The following is an 18,098-nucleotide window of genomic DNA, read 5'->3' as shown; positions in this document are numbered from 1 at the left end:
GATATGGTGAATTAGTATTTGCATAAACTCTAACAAATCATCAACACAACATATGGAAGGGAAATAAATGTACATTGAGATAAACACTATTAAATCCATCATTCCCGACAAGCCTGTAAGATTAGTTCCAATTCTGTCCAGCATGATCCCATTTATTAATGTATACATATCTAGCAAAATTAATTTCAACTTGAAACAAGTGTAGGAATTTTGAAACACGTGTGTTACATTTGTTAAAACCCTCATAAACCAGGAAGTAAACACTAGTTGCTTAGTAAAACTCATTACAGCAAGTAAAACATCGTATTTCTTTTGGGTGCCTTAAACCTTTTTAAGAAAAACATAAGTTAATGACACAATGAGGACCAATTACAAGTGATCAGTCATGACATTTTTGAGATTTTCACAAATGTATAAAGGAGCCTTTCTTCACCTCAGGAATATAGTATGCATACTGTAATGTTATATTTTTATATTATTATTATATATATTTATATATATATATATATATATATATATATATATATATATATATATATATAGAGAGAGAGAGAGAGAGAGAGAGAGAGAGAGAGAGAGAACACTGTACAATGTTCAGTAGACATGTCAGTATGATTAGTAAACAGGTTTAAGGATGAGCTAGTGACAGAAATTCTCACCCCAATCTGTATCTACCACATACACTCACTGGACCCCTGCTGATTCATGAAGTTACTATATCCAATTGGCCAGTCACGTGACAGCAGCACAGTGCATAAAATGCAGATACAGGTTAAGAGCTTCTGTTAATGTTCACAATAAACAGGTCAGAGGAGAATAGCCAGACTGGTTCAAGCTGACAGGAAGTCCACAGTAACTCAAAGAACTACACTTTACAACTGTGGTGATCTCAGAACGCACAACATATCGAACCTTCACATGAATCTTCAGCTACAACAGCAGAAGGACCACATCGGGTTTCACGCCCGTCAGGGTGATTCTGAGGCTATACCAAAACTGGAAAGTTGAGTGGAAAGACGTCGGCTGGATAACTACATAAACGAGCAGTTGTACACCCTTTCCTTTTAAATGGACTGCAGCACATACAGACAACACATCCCGATACATTTCTCTCTACTGAGAAAACAGAGTTCAACCTAACCACCAACGATGGAAGTCTAAGGGTAGCTGTTGGGGCAGTAAATCACTTTCTTTTAAACTATTATTCTTAAGTTCAAACTAATATGTTACTTAAGCTATTCATTGGTTGAAATCTTTTTCAGATATCAGGAAGTGCTTCATCCTGGTCAGGGTCATGGTGGATCCAGAGCCTATCCTGGGAAACCTGGTGTGAGGTGGGTATACACTCTTAATGCGAGGTGAGTTCAATGCAGGACACAGTGCACTCACAGATTCACACCTAAGGGTAATTTAGCACAGTCAAGACCACCTGAAGCAGGATTTTGGGAGGTGAGAGGAAACCAGTGAATATGTAAACCCATGTGAATATGGGGAGAACGTGTGGAACTACATACAGACAGTATCTGGAGCTCTGCCACAAAACATAACCCAAACTTCTGACAAAACAGTTTAAAAATAATAATAATAATAATGCTCTAATAAGACAAGTAAAACAAGTGGACTCAGTAGTGGCTTACGTTCTATAGTGTGGAAATTTTGCAGTTACAGTTAGTCATCACTATCCACAAGATTGCTCACGGATACTGCAAATCTTCAGGAAATTAAAAGTAAACAGAACTGCTTCCTATTGTATTGCCAATGTGTTTGAAAGCGATATAAATCTGCACAAGAACTGCTTTGGTAAGACTTCTCATCTGTCTCATAATTGCACCTTTATTGCTGGTGTAATGGTTGCACTCTTAAAGCTGTTTGATAGAATTTAACAACTGCTCTTAGACTCCAGTTATGAGTTCCAGCAAATGGGTTTTGATGTTGATTTCTCAGCACGGGGAAACATGTGAAATTCTTCTCTGTGAGCATTGCACATACACTACAGATGCTTTGGAGGGACATCAGGGTGAAAAAACTTATTTAGCAGCCATTCCAGTTTATTTTTCACTAGTGCATGGTGGGACAACAAGTTCAATTCTACAATAGCATCAATTTACAGTTGTAGCATGCGTTTTAGTTGTGTCTTTAGATTACAATTAGCATGGTCGACATGGTTACACCAGACCTCTTCAACTGTGTTGAGATGTTAATGTTAAAAGGTTAAAAGACAGCAATAGTGATTAAATGTTAGTCACCAATTTAACAGTACTCCACAGCCGAAACCGAGGCACTCCAGGTGTTGCCTAACGGATTACAAATTTGCCACTATTCAAGTGTATGAACGCACGGTGTTAAGTGCTCTCCATAGACTACTCTTGCAAGCCTCGCATTTGATTCCCAGCTACAAAAAAAAAAAAAAAAAAAAAAAAAAAAAAAAAAAAAAAAACAACCAACACTTCAAATGAGAAACCTCCAGTGGCAGTGCTATAGTGAGCGACAGAAAAGGAAAGAAAGCTAGGGAACACAGCTCTGCAGGCCAAAACATGGTGCGCCTGATCCCAGGAGGAATGTAACAGGACTGGTATGATATTCACATTCAGGGGCAAATTGGAACGATAATTCGAAACCAGTGCTAGGGAACGAGGTTCCTGCTAACTTTGCATTCTGCATGAGCTCTGAGACTCCAGGGTTTCATGGGACCTCATATCATCAATGCTCATTGTGATGATTGAAACTCAGCCAAGAATGGCAGAATTCATCAGAGGCCAGCCAGACACTACTTTAGCGCTGACTAATGCATTCTGGGTAAATCGCAGCAGAGCTCTCAGTGCTAACATATACTGTACATCATATTCACCATGACATTATTTCAAGTTAAAAATTAATATTTTGTTAAATGATTGGAAGTGTATTAGCTAACAATAAAAAGTCTGAAATAAGCTCAACTGAACAGAAAAAGGCAGAAAGGTGCAGGTTTACATGGGCACTTTCATTTCTCTTTTGGTTTAATCAGGAATAAAGGCAACACCCAAAAGGATACGGTACAAGAAATTAGATGCTATTTACTGTATATTTCTTTTGATTTAATTTTGTGCAGATTTGAGTTATAATTTCATAATTACACACTTTTCATTTATTGCATGATCTTTCTCTTAATGAAACATCTCTTTACCACAACAATCCTATTTCTACATTTTTCTAAGACATAATGACATCAACATTAACAGAGACACTCAATGTTAATGTAACACTAGTTTCCAGCTCATGGATCATTAGCTTTGGTGATTACACATGACAGGTGATTATGTAAAATAGATTCAGATGACACAAAAAACAAGAACTCTTCTGCATCCAGTGCACAAACACCAATTTCCAGATACATTAGGCAATAACTATGATCATTTAAGACTAAATATTGAACTCCCTCACTCTCAGTTTGTAAAATCTGTGCATACATCTTCAAAATGTGTGTGTGCGTTTGGTGTGTGTGTGTGTGTGTGTGTGTGCGCGCGTGTGTGTTTCTGTGCTTGTATAAAGCCCCATACGGAAGCTGATAGCAATTTTCCAAGCTGTATCCTGGATGTTTTTGCGATGTTGCTTGGTTTACTCTGTGATCTCCAGAATGAGGTCATCACCTTCCAGGTTGCTGTCGACTTTGATGTAAACTTTAGCCACGGTGCCGGAAAGCGGCGAGTTCACCACCGTCTCCATCTTCATAGCGCTGAGGACGCACAGAGGCTGGCCTTTCTCCACCTTCTGGCCCTCCTTGACCTTGACCTCAACCACTTTCCCTGGCATGGGCGCTCCCACCTGGCCTCGCACGTCCTTCAGAGCCTTTGGGTGGAAATGCATCTCCTGCAGGAGCACACAGAGAGGAAGTTAGACTATCGCCTATACTAACAGGACATGACACCAAATAAAAATAGAAAAAAAAAAGGAGACATAAAGGAGGAAGCAGGGGTTGTCAAATGGCAGACTGTGGTCTGGGTGCGGAACTCGGCAAAGTGTTTCACTGGACTGGCCTGAGCACTTGGAAATCTGTCCAATTTATTAGGAACACCTGCGCATTCATGCAGTTGTTTAATCAGCCAATCAGGAGCAGCAGCACAATGCATAAAATCATGCAGATACAGGTCAAGAGCTTCAGTTAATAATCACATCAAACATCGGAATGAAGTGTGATCTCTGCGACTTTGATCGTGGTAGGTGCCAGATGGGCTGGTTTGAGTATTTCAGAAACTAATGAACTCTGGGGAATTTCTCACACACCCACACACACGTCTCTAGATTTTAATTTTATATTTTTTTAAACCCCTTGAAACACCTTGTTGAATTGGCTGATTAGATAACAGCATGAATGTGTGGGTGTTCCTAATAAAGTTTAGGGTGTAACACATCCCTCCCAGTACAGTGAGATTTCAAAGTAAAATGAAAAATGAATCTCACAACAAAAAATTAACTACAGTGTGAAGTCAAGGATTTGTCTCCCAGAAAATATTCAGCAAAGCAGCTACTTATACCTTCAGGGCCACGGTGTCTTTGACCAGGACAGACCGCAGCTGACCATTGAGCTCGAAGAAGACCTCTCTTTGACCAGCCTTGTTCAGATCCCCCATTGCCAGAGCTTTAATATGGAGAGTCTTCCCTCTCTCCAGCTCCACCTGAATGTAATATTAAAAAGACTAAACATCAATATGTACGGCAAGACGTGCAATATTGCATTGTAAATATGAGACAGAACCGCACCTCAAACTCCTCTGCGATCTTTGGCCCATCCAGGAAGAGGCGGGTGTTGAGGCAGTCGACAGGTCCGAAGGTGTTGGTGAACTCCTTGAACTCCTGGAACACTTTGGGGTACATGGCTGCTGACATCACATCCTCTGGAGTGATGTCCTCACCATGTGCCTCACGCAGCTGCTTCTCTAAAGCCATGAAGTCCATCGGCGGGAGCGAAGCACCTGGACGACCCTCTATACGAGGCAGCGATTTCAACACCTGCACCAGACACGATCTGTTACACGACTCCACAGAATCCGACAAGGATTAACGGCAACATAGGAATCTCTCTGTAATGTAGTTTAAAGCCTCCCTTAGAAAGAGACTGTATGCTCTCCTTTCCAACCACTCATGCATAGAGGACCCACATGCACATATGTCTGGTGTTGAGTGCTTATAATCCCCCAGAGCCTGGCACAAAACTATACAAATATTTATATACGGTCATTACAGCGAGCTCAATTAATCCTCCCCGCTTTTCCTCTCCATTTGCCTCCATTTAAGGGCTAGACGACTCAGCTGGATAGCACTCCTTAAGGATATCCTTTGAGTGGTGGCTGTTACAAGTGTAAAAGAAGTTTTAATATTTGATGTGGATTTCGCTTATGCCTTACTGCACGATGGTGGAGGAAACGCCCTGAAACATGCTGCGGGCTAAAATAAAACACTTATCCATAATCCATACGCAAACACGGAGATAAAAGCTGAGCACTGGTAAATTTTACAATATTTTATTTGTATGCTGAGAATGTGGGGCAATGCAAAGGAACACATTTATCCACAAAGCAGATGTCCTATTTATTTTCAACCAGTGTGTGCAATAAATCAGCCAATCTACTGTAAAATACAGCACAGTCCATGCACAAAAGTACAGGGACACACATTTGTTGGGGAAACAAATGATCTTGCACAGAAGAAGCTGCTTGTAATTGGAGCATGAATGGCACATGGGGAAGATGAGCTTTTTCAGCACCTCTTGCTGACAAGCGCAAAATGCTAGAGATTGCTATAAACAGAACAGTTTTATTTAAAGTAAGGGAGGAAAAAGACAAAGTGACTGAGATGGAGAGATGAAGTCATGTAAGGGGGGGTAATTTTGACCTGTCTGGTTCACTCTTGAATGTGAAGCAGACAGGCACACACTGAACAGCATCATATTTTCCTAACTTGATAAAGTGCCTCTACAGAACGTAAATAAACTTGTGTTCCGCCTTACTCGTAAAGCTTTATGAATGTCCTAATGATTGTGTAATTTACTGTAGTAACACCACCCTGAAAGCATTTTTATAAACTCAAATAATGCACCAAAAAGCTCCGGTGAAGTACTATAATTAATTCCTTGGTGACTTGTAAACACTGAAACATATCCCTGCTCATTATAAAACCATGTACCATGCTGGATTACTGTCATGGCTGATAAGGATCTAAGCACCATTATAAGGCACTTGGAGTATTTACATTTTTTTTTTAAGGATTTAAAAAAAATAAACATAATTTTTTTAGAAAAAGTGTTACGTTAAAATGTCATCGCTGCATGCTTCAAGGGATTAATATTTTAAGTAATTTATAAATCAGCAGTAACGCTCTATAAACCTGTAATTTTCTAAGGGATAAAGTGGAACCGCTTAAACCAAAACCAATTACAGAACACGTACATAAACACTAGGGATGTAACCTAATATGAATATGGAGTGAACAGATTATGTTCGAAATGGATACAAATGGAGATAAGAAGAGGAAGTGCACTATTTTTGTTTGTTTATTTTTAGGAAGTCTGACAGAAAGGTTCACGTACCACCTGGTTGTGACTGGAGATGCTGTGGGATGCAAGGTTTTTACTTTCATGCGGGCGTGACCGAGCTCTCAGAGCTATACATTTACAGAGTTCATTCATTCACCCTTAATGGGGATTATCTGAATACAAATACAACATTGGGAATAGATACAAATTCACATACAAATACAGAGATGAATTTTTTTTTATAAGTGGTTTGTTCGAGTAGCCCAACCTAAACACCGCCTTACTGAGCAACAAAAAACTATTTCTACCTTAAGTCACAAAAGATAAATAAAATATACTTTTATTTATTTATTTATTGTTCATCCATAAAGCCCAGGCAGAAAACAGGCTACACACAGAGCAGCATCTCTCTGCTGAGGTCTTCAGAAATTCACTGAGCATGTTTCTGGTCATTATTAAAAAGACATTCGCGATCATTATTAAAAGATGATCTTCCTGGAAATGGGAGCATTATAATGGTTCCCAGTTTCACTTGCAGCAGCACTGTGTCTCAGTTTTGTAGTAGATTCTGATGGTGTGTCCAGCAAACTTTTCTGAACTTTTTGGAATATAGTAACAAACCCAAAAAATGAAGTTCAAATATTATTAGGTGGATTTTGTCATCAAATGTAAACATTTCCTTGATTTGGGAGGACATTGTTTTGAAAGATAATTCTTTATAAACCGTTCTTTCTAATTTAGTCAGTGACTACAGGTAGACTAAATAGACAATCTGCTTAAAACAGGAACTTGAGTGATGTAGCTGAGGTTGAGGAAGTTTAGGAGTTGAATAAAATTTCATTTGTTATTTATGTTTTGTGGATGAAAAATTACTATTTTCTCCAGTCGCCCTGTATTATTTATTATAAATTTGTTTCAGTGTTTTCCAGTGGGCATCTGGTGTAGACCCCACCCACTACCGGTACAAATCCAAATATAGATACAGATATTTGGAGCAGTAAACAGGTACAGATCAGACAGTGGCATTACATCACACCTCTAATATACACACACACGAGTTTGTCCTTAAATATTTAAAGTTCAGTACTAATCACTTTTTCCAGTATAATCTTTTTTTTGTCTAATTTGCACACTTAAAAGCTTTAGATGGCCTGGCTTTAGAACCATCAAGTAGTATTACTTGCCATATATTTTGAACGTGGTTGGACTTTGTTACAACAGCATGTAGCCTTTATTTCCTAGCCAATTTCAAGTTGAACTAGCAGCTTGGAATTGTGCACACGAACAAACGGGTAATAATCTGAAACTCCTAGAAAGCACCTGCCATCTGCCAAAACACTTTACATCCAGTGCCAAGGTCAGATTAAAGAGACTAACTGCTCACATTATAATGAACTCCACTGAGAGAACTTATCTGGCACTTATCTGGCACAAGGAACAGCAAACTAGAAAAATTACAACATGCCACATTCTCTAAGCAAAGAAAATTGATTGAAAAGGCCTACTCAAAACTACTGATATGTGTTCAGAGTTGGAGTCTGTAGACCGATTAGACGTATTTATATTTATAAAAAAAAAAAAAAAAAAAAAAAAAAAAAAAAAAAAAAAAGTGTTTTTTATCCAGGATAGGTTTCATTTTCAGCTTCATTTTGCTGTTTTATGTCTGTATAAGGACTACATGAGAAGTAATCAACCAAAGTAAAACATTTACTTCACTCATAACTACATGCCTTTCTTAATAGGATTACTGTAACTATTAAATGTGATCAACAGCTTCCAAGGTTTATTTTGTAATGAAATTCTGAGTTGACTTTTAGTTTAAACTTGTCTGACATTTTCACATTTATTAATGGTTTTCGACATTACCCAGTGGGATTTCGGTGGGATTTAGCCCTTGATTCATCTCTACCTAGAGAGGGCTGAAGCAGCGCTTTAGTCCTTTAGTCTGTTATTCTCATTCTATTCCTCATCTGTACACTCTGCCAGAGCTGAGCAACATATATTGTTTCTTAATATTACTTAACATTACTAAGGCCTCCAGACCGGTCACATGGTCCTCACATGGACCTGGTCTTAAACAAGCAGTATTCATTTAAGTAGATCTTCATACTAGCTGGAAGTGGAATGACAAGGTCTTACCTTAGACCTGAATGGCTCAGGGAAGCCTCCATGAGGGATGCCAATGTGGCCCTGCAGGAACTCCACCACCGAGAGAGGGAAGGAGAGCTCATCGGCCCGCTCTTCCACCTCGGCCCGTGTCAGGGAGTTCTGCACCATGAACTGCGCCAGGTCGCCCACAATCTTCGAAGACGGGGTCACCTGGAGAGAGACATGAGTGACTGAAGTTATCTTACACCTCAATCTCTCCAACACCCCAACCACTACAATACATTCCTTCTCCGTTTTGCCTTAGCATTGTGAAATCGGCTGAAAGGATATGACTCGGAGAAGATTACATTTAAAAATCGCACATAGCATGAAGGCAAGGTAAAATGAAATGGAGTGAAGGAGACAATGGAGAGGCGGTAATGAAAACCAGTGTTCGCGTGGCACACAAATGCTATGCTACTTGTTGGCCCGTTCTGCTTGGGCTGAAGAGGAGAACAGAACAACAGGCATTAATTACACAGTGGGAAATAAAAAGCAGCAAGGTGAGACCAAATATGCACAGATATCAGAGACTGCTCGGGGAACGGATAAAGGGCACATAGATAAAATTTGCTGAGGTGCTGTCGTTTGCTTAAAGCGACAAATTTGACCCGGCTCTGTTCCAAAGGAACCAGTGACAGGATCACACCCCTCCTGTGTGACATTTATGCTGTTTTCTATTTTTATTAGAACTGAAAGGAGTGCAGGAGGAGAGTGACAGTGCAGTCAGCATGCAATTAAAACTTGAAGGCAGAGTGAAGCTATAGGGTCCAGGACTCTTGTGATCTTGCGAACATACGTGTGAATTGTAGAGAGCAGCACGAGGTGTCTGTCAGAGCAGTAGGTGATAATTAAGTCGTATTTAACTATAGAGAGCATGCTGTATGAAAACTGCGTTATTTAATTACAGCATATCTATGCTTTCAAAGTCCTCATAGAAATCAAACAGCTGCTGCTGACGACACGGCACTTTCAACACTCTTGCCACAGGTCACAAAAGGACACTGATTGGCACTGTAGCAATCAAACACTGCAGCTTGTGAACACAATTGAAATGAATGCACTGTACTACTCTTCCACACACAAGTCTTCCTTGGATGTGGTCCACTTACCTTGATGAGGTCTCCAAGCAGTTTGTTGGCCTCAGTGTAGGATTTCTTCACCTCCTTGAACTTGTTGCCTAGGCCCATGCTGTGAGCCTGAAAGTGCAGGTTGGTGTACTGGCCTCCTGGGATCTCGTTCTCGTAGACGTCCGCGTTCCCAGATTTCATAGTGGCTGTGCAGTCAAATGGAGCGTAAAGACCACGGGCCACTTCCCAGTACTCACTGTAGTCAAAGACCTTATCCAGAGATATGCCTGAGGAATAAAACGCATGGGATAGACGTACATTTACAGGTGTATCTCAAAAAATTAGAATATCACGGAAAAGTTCATTTCCCACCCCTTGTAATTTAATTAAAAAAGTGGAACTTTCATATATTCTAGATTCATTACACAAAGTGAAATATTTCAAGACTTTTTGTTTTGATATCTATGATTATGGCTTACAGATCATGCAAATCAAAAATCCAGTATCTCAAAATATTAGAATAAAGAATTTATAATACAGAAATGTCAACCTTCTGAAAATTATGTTATTCATGCACTCAATACATGTTCGGAGGTCCTTTTGCACGAGTTACTGCATCAATGTGGCGTGGCATTGAGGCAATCAGCCTGTGGCACTGCTGAGGTGTTCTGGAAGCCCAGTTTGCTTTGATAGTGGTCTTCAGCTCGTCTGTATTGTTGGGTCTAGTGTCCCTCAGATTCTCTATGGGGTTCAGGTCAGGCGAGTTGGCTGGTCAATCAAGCACAGTACTACCACGGTCAGCAAACCAGTTACTAGTAGTTTTGGCACTGTGGGCAGGTACCAAGTCCTGCTGGAAAAGGAAATCTGCATCTGCATAAAGCTCGTCAGCAGATGACATGGCACCCCAAATCATCACTGACTGTGGAAACTTCACACCGGACTTCAAGCAACTTGGATCCTGTTCCTCTCCACTCTTCCTCCAGACTCTGGGACCTTGATTTCCAAATGTAAATTTACTTTCATCTTCCTCATGATTGTGGTTGTGTGTACTGAATCAGACAGAGATTAAAGGCTCAGGAAACCTTTGCAGGTGTTTTGAGTTAATTAGCTGATACTGGATTTTTGACGTAAGCCATAATCAAGATTAAAACAAAAATAGGCTTGAAATATTTAACATTGTGTAATGAATCTAGAAAAGTTCCACTTTTTGAATTAAATTAGGGAAAAAAAAATTAATTAGCTCCAACAATATTAACATTTTTTGAGATGCATTTGTAGGTCATTTTCAGACTTCCTTTCACCCCCCCCACAAGACTATCAGGTGAAAGATACTAGATATACCCCTGAAGTACACCACAGTGATAAGAAAAGAGTACAATTCCATACCATTATTCTGCACGTGTTTCTCTGCACTGCTCCAGAGCTCTAAAACAGATTTCACACTTCACCAAAAAGCTGTTTCAAAGCTTGGAACTTATACCTACTCCTTATGAGGGACTTTTCTGGGGCTTGCTTCAACCAAACCCTTGTGCAATTCTCATCATGTGTAGAAGCTTTTCACTCTCAGCTATGTATGCCATGCAAATGCAATTGGATAAACTTGTACTTTACGTCCTGTTTCAAGTTTCATGATGGGATGAAAATTTTTATACGATTAACAGAGTATATTTAATGTTTTACTGACGTATAAAACTTTGGAGTATTGTAATTATCTCACCTTTCGGCAAGCATCGTGAAAAACGCATGTCTTGTGCCGGCATGAACGGCTAAAAATCTTACACGAGAACAATTCCTCGTTTGCATGTATTCCTGCACAACGCATAAAAGCGCGGTTCTTCTCTGCTTGGGTATTAGTACCATAGGCAAATAATTTTACAAACCTGCGTGCACTAAAGCGATAGACAGAATTCCACAATCAATCCATGGTTCAGAAGAAATTCCTCCATGTGAAAGCAAAGCAGCGATTATGAATCCCTTCCCCAAACAAGCCAAGACTCAAGTATTCGGCCCAACCAGTCATTTTTATCCAGAACACTTTTAAATACTTTTTACCTCAAAAAGTAAACTCTCAGAAAAATGGTACCAAACTATACACTTCGCTTATCTCTGCAGAGTACCTCAAGGGTTTATCAAGTATCTTTTACCTGACAAAGTGAATGTAGTGTACCTTTAAATCTTATTTAAAGTAGATAATTAGTCCTGAAGGACCATCATTCTAGAGTTTAAAAGATACACCACAATCATTTCCCTGTGCAACATGCATATAAACATAACCTTGAGGCACAACCTAGTGACATGCAAAGTCATGTCACAAAAAAAGTCAGTATACAAACTGCTGAGGATGCAACGATCCAAAGTATATACAGAATCTATAAGGATATGTAACCCATATACTATAACCTGAGACAAACGCTGGATTGCCTAGAAAAGTTCTAGAGTGTTGCAAGTAGCAATCAAAGAGGACAAACTGCATAAATAAACAATAAAAAGTTGGTAATACTTTAAATCCAGTATTATTCATGTATTCAAAAGAACACCTTTACAGTGGCCTGTAAGGCTGTGTAAATGTGTAGTCATAGTTGTATGAGTAACACAAATTCTAAAGGATCAGAACTTGATAATGTCAGATTATATAACACATAATCCCATTCATTCATCTTCAGTAATCACATTCATGGTGGATTCAGAGCTTATCCTGGGAAGACTGGATGCGAGGCGGGAATACACCCATCACTTGACGCGAGGCGTGAATCACTCACTCATACCTAGGGCGATTTACTGCGAGAACACGTGAAACTCCACACAGACAGTAAACTTGAACTCAGGATCAAACCAAGGACCTGTGAGGAATTAGATCTATGCAATAAGTTATAATCTAGAGCCCCTGCTATAATGCATTACAACTTTAGTGTGCATTACATTCTTACGAACAAGCATTATAAGATTATATAACCTGACATACGTCATATGCTGATGCTTTATGAAGTCTTGTAACTGCATGTAACTAACTATAAGTACTTATGAATGATATAGGCTTATCTCAGGCATTATAAGGTACTATGAATGCTGTATAACGTTATAATGCCATTTGTAATTTATTATAATATATGGTTGACAGCAAGTGTTCGCAAAAGTTCAGAATACAAAGAAATGATATTGTAGATGATATATTGTCTTAATGGTTAGATCATTATGGTAGGAATAGAAACCTGGGGGCCATTCAGACTAGAGCGGAAAGCTTATTCCACTCCTGAGAAAAACACCAATGCAGCGAGATCTCAGAGGACACGCCAGGCACCCTGAAGCTGAAGAACCGAGTCTTGAGAAAGACAGAGGAAAGAGTTGGAGCCAAAGACTACGCCAGCACTGGCAGAAACTACAAAGCAAATAACTGCACGTCATTAATATTTCATTATTAATAAATCAAAAGAAGCTGTCTACTTTACTACTTTACTGTGACTGCTAATCAAACATGCGGAGCCAAAACCTACTGGAGTGTTTAATCACGATGTGGGGGGTGCAGGGGAAAGGATGACAGGGCACAGATTGCTTCCTGCCTCTCACAGTTCCATCACTTATGAACAGCAGCCAATTAATCAATCAATGAGACGCTTCACTCGCAACAGTTTATATGCACATTTAACCCACTCACCCTCCCTAATTACCCAGCACAGTGATAAGCACAATCGAGCTCCAACGCGGCACCCGAGTCTCAAACAATCACACACACGGAGCTCTCCCGAACACTTACAAATGACAGAAGACACTGACACTCAGTCGAACTCATTCACTCGCTCTCCCAGGCTTACATGCAGTGCCCTCCACTAATATTGGCACCCGTGTTAAATATAAGCAAAGAAGGCTGTGAAAAATTGTCTTCATTGTTTAACCTTTTAAAGATTTTGAAAAGATCAAAAAGAATTCACAAAAATACTCTACGCTCATAGATAAATGTGTTTTCTTTGCAATTGTTTATCAAAAAAAATAATGTGTGTGCAACCATTAGTGGCATGCACACGTTTTACCCAGCAACACAAAGGGGCAGTGGTAGCTCAGTGGTTAAGATATTGGACTACTTATTGTAAGGTTGTGAGTTCAAATTCCTGCACTGCCAAGCTGTGGCCCTTAACCATCAAATGCTGTCGTATAAATGAGATAAACGCAAGTCGCTCGGGATAAGGGCGTCTGCCAATTGCCGTAAATGTAAAGGTTTGTAGCCGATACTGACATAAGCATGACTTCTTAGCCAGAATGAACTGGTGCTATGTCCTGGGTGGGGTGAGAGTGAGAGAGGCAGTAATAATGGCAATACCTACTGAGAGAATGATGGAAGGATGAGATAATGAGTGAAGGGAAAGAGCAGATAAAATGACAAGGTGATGAATTGAATTAAAAGCAAAATGGAAACAAGTGCATGACTCATGATTTAAGTGATATCAACTGTAGTGCATACTACCGTTTATACCACAGCACTGTTAGATTCTCGAATTGGCCAGATTTTGGTTACCTCTTAGTTATGGTTACTATAGTAACAGCTCACTCACAGGGACTTGTATGGTGGATGATCCAAATAATCTAAGCCTAATAAATGTTTTTTTTTTTTTTTTAATGTGTTATTTAACAAAAAAACAGCAATAATAACAAAAATAAATAAATAATAGATACGGCGAAGCTTTCTGTAAGGAGACATTTATGTAACTTTCATGGAAGGAGTCTCCAGTGTCAGCACTTTGAAACAGTAAGTTTTCACAGGAGTTTTCCCAGACCGAGGATTTGTGACCCCTGTGGTTTGTTTGTTTTTTTTTAAGATTGTTGCGGCCAGAAATGCTCGATTTTGCTGCGGCTTTTAAAAATTTGTGATGCAACTTGTAGAGCATTTTGTGATTTTTTTGGCAGAAAACTATTTGAATTGATGCTTTGCACGGACTTTCACAATGATTTTTGGTAAATGAGACCTTTTAGATGTACTCCTGTTCGACGCACATGAATCGAAGAGGGCTTTGAGTACAAAACCGAGAGAGACTGGTTTCGAAGTTCCTTCATGCACAAATGCACATTCTTGTTTCAGCAACATGGCTTCCAGTCCCTTGATGCGCATCATCAGAAATCAGCAGACACTGGATTTGTCTACTCCACTGAGCCCCTCACTATAGGAAACGCACTAGCCCGTAGAACTCAATGTCTCAACAGCTCCATTTGCAACACTCATCGGTTTTATGTTACAATGGGCAGTCAATGGTTGTCTTTCAACATACCTTCTTTATCCTGTCCTCTTTTTGTTTGACAGAAGTTTTATTTCCAATACTGAAGAATAAACTTGCAGAGAATGCTTAAAATGCACAGAAATGTACTTATATAATTATACTTAAATAATGCTTCTATAATTATACCCAAACCTCAAGGCTGCACTAGTTGGTGGTTTAACGTCAAGAACAAAATCAGTGCTACAAATGCCTAAATTGGACTAGTTGAAGACAGCAAAAACTTTGCCTGGACTTTTTCTAGTCTAAAGCTCATGTAAAATTCCTACCAGTGATCCTGTGACATAGCACATGATGTCTGAACCTGCAAGGACTAAAGGAAAGCACTTTAATCACATGTCTCAGCTGCTTTACAGGGGTAGTATGCACACTCGTGTCTTTTTGGATCCATTCTTATAAAGTAACTCAAGTGCTTTATTTGCATTTATAGTAATGAGAAGGAGCATATTCGTAAAGAACAGGGAGAGAAAGAAATATGCGCTTTATCCAACACTGCATAACTAACATATTGCAATGCATGATTACAACCCCCATCATCAAATGTGCCGGTGATCCTGCAGTAATTGGACTAATCAACAACATGACTACATGCTGAAATGAGGGCACGGAGCTCGCTAAGCAGTGCCTTAATGACCACCTAATCCTAAAATAAAACTCACCATCGAGCCACTTGTGGGCTAATCAGCATTAATGGGACCGCAGTGGAGACAGCTTCAGGTTCCTTGGGATTTGTTCTCTTGAAAAATGCAAAACAATGGTGTGGTCATGAAATGGCATGTCAGCATCTTTACTTCTAGCAGCATATGAGGACGAGAACTAGAACTAAATTATGAAATCTACCGTCACCATTCCAGAGATTGCGGACCAGCAGGACAGAACTACTGCTATATTCTAAAGGGGTCACGTTCACGAGTTCATCTGATCTAGCCACTCCTGCAGTGTTGTTAACTTCAGAAAGCCAATCTTCCAGACTGCATCTCAAGCTGTGATGCAATGACATTTCTCAATTTGGTACAACTCTGTTTGGAGTTAATGCTAAATGTAGTTACATTGTAATCTTAGTCATGGAGTGATTTTTTTTTTGTAAGTGAACTCACAATCCATGTTTCTCAGTGTCCAAGCAACAGCGTTTTTATGACAAACCACTTGAACAGCAAGTGCTATAACAAGCCCTCACCAATGAGGCATTTCATCCCCCAGAACAGCTACAGTGGATGTTTTATTGGGTTTTTTCCCCCCTTTTCCCATTCTGTGTATTTCTGTGTGTGAAAATCCCAGGACAAATGTTACTTAAATATTCAAACCAGCCAGTCTTGCATCAGCAGCCATGCCACACTGAAAGTCACTGACCTCACATTTTCTCCCCATTCTGATTCCTAACCTAAGCTCTTGTCCTATATTTGCATGATTTTATGCACTGCTGCTACATGATCAGGATAACTGCATGAATGAGCAGGTGCACCTCATGAAGTGGCCAGTGAGTATAAGTGCAAGAGCAAGCAACCAATAGTACTACACAGTGAGCCTGTTTCATGTGTGGGTACAACAGCCAGAGTAGAGCCAAGGGAATGAATGCAGGATCCAAACAACCCGAAGCGACAAATGTTTGGGAGCTACTGCGCAATCAAAACACAAATGACCAAGAATTTAAAGCAGCCTATGCCCTGAAGAAACACACCCTCAAAAAATACCAAGACACTCACACCTTTTCAGAGGTTACATTTACTATAACCCGACCTTTCTGTGGCTATTATTATGCAGCTCTGGCTACTGGAGTGCAAATTGTTTTTAGTGGCCTTTTAACTGAATTACACACTGCAAGGCCTTTATGTATTGTCATGCACTGTGAAACTGTTTATTGCAGACTACAGAAATGTTTCTCATGAGTAATTTCACACTACTGGCTGAGCTGCACATGTGTGAATTCCTAATGTGCAGATTTTGCATGGCCTATGAAAAGTCCTGCGCCTGGAACGCAAAACCGGCAATGAATTCTGTACGTCACGGATGGCTGCCAAGCGCTAAATTGTCATGCAGTAGGGACAGCACTGATAGCAACATTCGATCATATAAACTCAAGCCTCTTGACAATTCCGCTGCTTAGGCATCATCTGCAGAAGCCAAAACCAAAGACAGGGGCCACAGGAAGGAATCTGCTGGCGATAGACAAAATCGAATCGGCAAAGCAGCAGACGCCTCCTCATCGCGACGAGTGCTCTGATGTGATTCTCTCTGCCAATGTCACACACCCACAACATGCTGCTGAGAAGAAAAGCAGGTCGGGATTGGGGGAGATTCTGGGTAGGATTTTTCACTTAACCACGCAGAGAGGAGAGGAGCAGGGACTGAGTGGATAGTGTCCATTTTTTTTTAATACGGGAAAGATAGAGAGAGCGAGAGAGATACATAGACATATTTATACACACACGAATGTGTCAAAATAATACTCAAGTATAGTAACAAAGTGCAAATACTCTAGCACTCCCCCCGAATTTTCAACCATTAACAAATTGTGTGTGAAATGATAAACTGTTTAATATGGTCAGGAAGCTACTAAAATATCCTAGAAACAGCTCTAAACCTTTAGCGCCATAAAGTACACAAGGGTGTATGCAAATATGAATATATGATTATGCAAACTTGTCCTCAATCCACCTTAACCACCCACTGCTCTCTCACAAAAAGTCTAAAGGCCATCTGAGGAAAAGGCAACCCTGTATGTGAGAACCATCTGTCCACCAAGATCTGGGAACTGTTGATACATCAAAACGGTTTAGAAAAGTTTAGGTATTGAAACGCTGCTACTGTAAAACTGTACTGTATTTTTCTGTATGTAGCTTAGCACAGAGCTAGTTTACATTTAATCATAGACACGAGTCTAGTTTTAGTATCTGTGACATATTCTCAGTTATTTATGGTAACAGTGGCTAAACCTGTCAAAATACACAAACCACCAAGACTACTACTACTATTGCCTACTACTAGATAATGTTAAGTACGGCATAAAAGACAACCGAGTATGCAGTTATAGGAAAATAATCCCCGGCAGGGTGGTGTCACGTGACCTGACTTGAAAAGGAGTTAATTTTGCCAAACAGCTTTTTTCTTAAA

The 18,098-nt window shown here is 39.8% G+C and overlaps 1 protein-coding gene across 1 annotated transcript in view; it reads right to left on the bottom strand.

The window, feature by feature from the left end:
- Positions 1-558: 558 nt before the first annotated feature.
- Positions 559-18,098, bottom strand: part of pcxa (pyruvate carboxylase a) — a 173,017-nt gene continuing 155,477 nt past the window's right edge. The window contains exons 17-21 of the mRNA XM_053648815.1: positions 9,769-10,013; positions 8,648-8,827; positions 4,738-4,986; positions 4,512-4,652; positions 559-3,846 (exon numbers count right to left, since the gene is read on the bottom strand). Of these exons, the coding sequence (XP_053504790.1) occupies positions 3,595-3,846; positions 4,512-4,652; positions 4,738-4,986; positions 8,648-8,827; positions 9,769-10,013 (1,067 nt within the window). The 3' untranslated portion in view covers positions 559-3,594. The remainder of the gene's footprint in view (positions 3,847-4,511; positions 4,653-4,737; positions 4,987-8,647; positions 8,828-9,768; positions 10,014-18,098) is intronic.

Source organism: Ictalurus furcatus, chromosome 18, assembly GCF_023375685.1.
Source record: "Ictalurus furcatus strain D&B chromosome 18, Billie_1.0, whole genome shotgun sequence".
In the NCBI taxonomy this organism is placed as follows: domain Eukaryota; kingdom Metazoa; phylum Chordata; class Actinopteri; order Siluriformes; family Ictaluridae; genus Ictalurus; species Ictalurus furcatus.
This window is presented reverse-complemented; position numbering and strand designations above follow the sequence as displayed.